The 3,266-nt window shown below is 31.6% G+C and overlaps 1 protein-coding gene across 1 annotated transcript; it reads right to left on the minus strand.

The window, feature by feature from the left end:
• Window positions 1–577: 577 nt before the first annotated feature.
• Window positions 578–1,111, minus strand: LOC100169099 (zinc finger protein 93-like; the record flags this gene model as incomplete). Its single annotated transcript, XM_008191480.1, has 1 exon — window positions 578–1,111. A coding segment is annotated over exon 1 (534 nt), but the record flags the coding sequence as incomplete, so codon positions are not given.
• Window positions 1,112–3,266: the final 2,155 nt, after the last annotated feature.

A 3,266-nucleotide genomic window follows, 5' to 3' on the forward strand; every position in this document is an offset into this window, starting at 1 on the left:
ACTCGTATACCGTAAATCGGTTTTGACAGTATGTTTCAATTTTTCCCAATTATCTTAAAAATTAAATAGTGCTATGTCATCAACGAACATGAATAATTTTCCTTTTGATAATAAAAATAAAAATGAATACTGGTTGTAAATACTGATATTCAATATTTTAAATGGAAAATTGAAAACCACTTTGTATTTTTGAAATATCGAAAACCTTATGAGATGAGTACATTTTATTTTTGCACATGACAAATTAACAATTTAATATTAATAGCTAATAAGTAAATAACTAGGTACATGAAATAATTAACGCTTGAACAGTGCTACCATAATACTATGTTATCAAGATTTATCATCTTTTAATAGTTCATCCCTTTGATCATACTGCACCTTTGATCCATACAGATTACAGCACGTCGTACACCATGACGCACTTTCGAATTTTCGCCAGAATGCGTGCGCCGCCGATGTCTTGTCAGACTGCCACTCTCACCGAACGACTTGTCACACGTATCACATGCGTACGGTTTATCACCGGTGTGCGTGCGCCGGTGCTACTTTTTTGGCCAAACGACTTGTCACATACTTCGCAAACGTACGGTCTTTCACCAGTGTGCGTGCGTCGATGTGTCGTCAAAATGCCACATTCAATGAACGGCTTGTCGCACAAATCACATACGTAGGGTGTTTCGCCGGTGTGCGTGCGCCGATGTCTTGTTAAACTACCGCTGTCGGTGAATGACTTGTCATACAAATCACACGTGTACGGTTTGTCACCGGTGTGCGTGCGCCGATGCTTCGTCAAACTGCTGCTTTGACCAAACGATTTTTCACATACATCAAATGCGTACGGTTTTTCGCCAGTGTGCGTGCGCCGATGTTCCGTCAAACTGCTACTTTGACCGAAACACTTGTCACACACATTGCACGCGAAACGTTTTTCGCCACTGTGCGTGCGTCGATGTCTCTTTAAGCTGCCGCTTTGACTGAATGACTTATCACAGACATCGCAAGGGTACGGTTTTTCGCCGGTGTGCGTGCGCCGGTGTGTTGTCAAAGTGCTACTTTTACTGAACGATTTATCGCATACATCGCACGAATAAGGATTATAATTCTCCATTTTTCCACTGATTTGTAAAGAATTTACTTTTGTCAGTAAACAATGTTTGTTTAAGATGAAATTGTTTTTCATACAACTATTTGGTTTCCATATTATTAGAGTTTATTGACGTGTCCGGGTATTTAAGCCAGTACTTGTTTTATTCATAAAAAAACAGTATGCGAGTTGTTAACCAAAACCTTAGTAGTTCATATAACCAGAACCAAACCCTAAGACTTTTGTTATGGTTAGGTATTAAAACCGGTGTGCAGAACCGGGGTTAAAAACAAAAAAAACCGCAAATTTTGTTTTGGTTTCCGTCCTTCTATAGATAAATAATAATATGGCCGTTTGTAAACTCTCCCGGGTCTACTCCATCTACTATACCTGACGGAAACATGACGTAACCTCTCTCGGGTCTACTTCAGTACTACTTGATGTGAGCATGATAACTCTCTTACTTTCCCAGATTTACATCACCATTAGATACTTCCAAATTTCATTAAAAAAAGTTAAATTGTACAATAATAAAGTTGTGAACAATAATATTATAGTATAGTACTAAACATTTTAATTTAATTTTTATAATAGTACGAACATACAGATTTCAAAAAAAATTAAGGTTGGTTTTATTTATTTAATTTTATTTATTGTAACTTTTAATTTTTATGTACACTTCAGTTTGAAAATCTGTAAGGGCATTAATAAATATAAATACAAATTTATGAGTACTAGAGGTCTAGAGAAATAGCCGATTCATAATGTAGCAATGACATTTAAAACAACTCGGGAGAGTTTACACATTTCCTTCTGGTGAACATAATGTTGACCCGGCAGAGTTTACACATTTTGTTCAGGTAAACATTATATTAACCCGGTAGAGTTTACCAGATAGTTTACTAGTTTTAAAAATCGGAAGAGTTCACCGCCGCCCAATAATATTATATTACTTACACAATATTCAATGTAAGTATTTGTACATGTTTGTTCCATGACGTATAACTGTGTATAACTGTGTATAACTGTGTATAAATCGCATACGAAATGAATATGATTTTAGACACATAAATATGAAACTTTGTAAAAACATTAATTATAAATGTTGACATAATTTGATAAATAGATTATAAAATAAATAAATATACACACTTACTATATATTTTCTATTGTTTTTATTTACTATCATCATATTGTAATAATTTTAATAACTTTTCTGCACATGTATATTTTAATTATAAAGGGCTCAGCCCGTAAATTCTTAATAAATAAATAAATAAATAAATAAATAAATATACTTTATGATGATTCATTGAAAATGTTCAATTTTAGCGTGTTACTACCACAACATTCTCAGTAGGTACACATATATTACCACATTATTATTATTTCTTTTTCACACTTCAAAAAACAATATCGCAACACCATTCAAATTGTAAATAATATTTAATACGACATAATTAATATTATAAGGGTTACATATTTTATTATGTTGTATAACAATATTATTTAGTAGGTATTCACTATAAATTCATATTCATACTAAATTTTCAATGTGAAATAATTGTATTATTTTGCTTTTAACTATCGAAGACATTGACTACGACATTAAAACGAATGTATAAATATTTATTCAGTTTGATGAGTCATTAAAGGAAATTAAACCCAGATTTTTTTATTTAATTTTTGTAATGCCATGGCCCATGACAGAGCATTATTATATAGCATAGTGTTACACAAAAAATAAATAAAATTTGAAATTTACTAAAAAAATGAGAATTCTTCAAGAGTGGTCTTATTATTGTTAAACTATAATATTATTCGTTTTTTTTATTATTTTTATTTAGAGTATACAGAATACGAGTAAATTGAGACAATGGGACGACCGAAGGCAGAAAAAAATATTTTCTGTATTATCAAGAGTACCTACCTACTTTAATAATAGTAACGGACAAGTTGGTAACCCTTTAAACTATAATGGGTAACTTAATATTATATTTTGTTTTTTGTTTTATGTTTTTAATGAAATATTGTATACAAGGTTAAAGCTGTTTTCGATTGAAATAGGAACAAAAAGCTAACCATGTTGAATAACTAAAAAAAATGAAAAAAAAAAATGGAAAATTATAAACAATGAGAGCTTTCCCGGCGGATATAAATTTGAGCCAAATATCCCTTG

The sequence above is a fragment of the Acyrthosiphon pisum genome, unplaced genomic scaffold (genome assembly GCF_005508785.2).
Source record: "Acyrthosiphon pisum isolate AL4f unplaced genomic scaffold, pea_aphid_22Mar2018_4r6ur Scaffold_18335;HRSCAF=19011, whole genome shotgun sequence".
Taxonomy (NCBI): Eukaryota; Metazoa; Arthropoda; class Insecta; order Hemiptera; family Aphididae; genus Acyrthosiphon; species Acyrthosiphon pisum.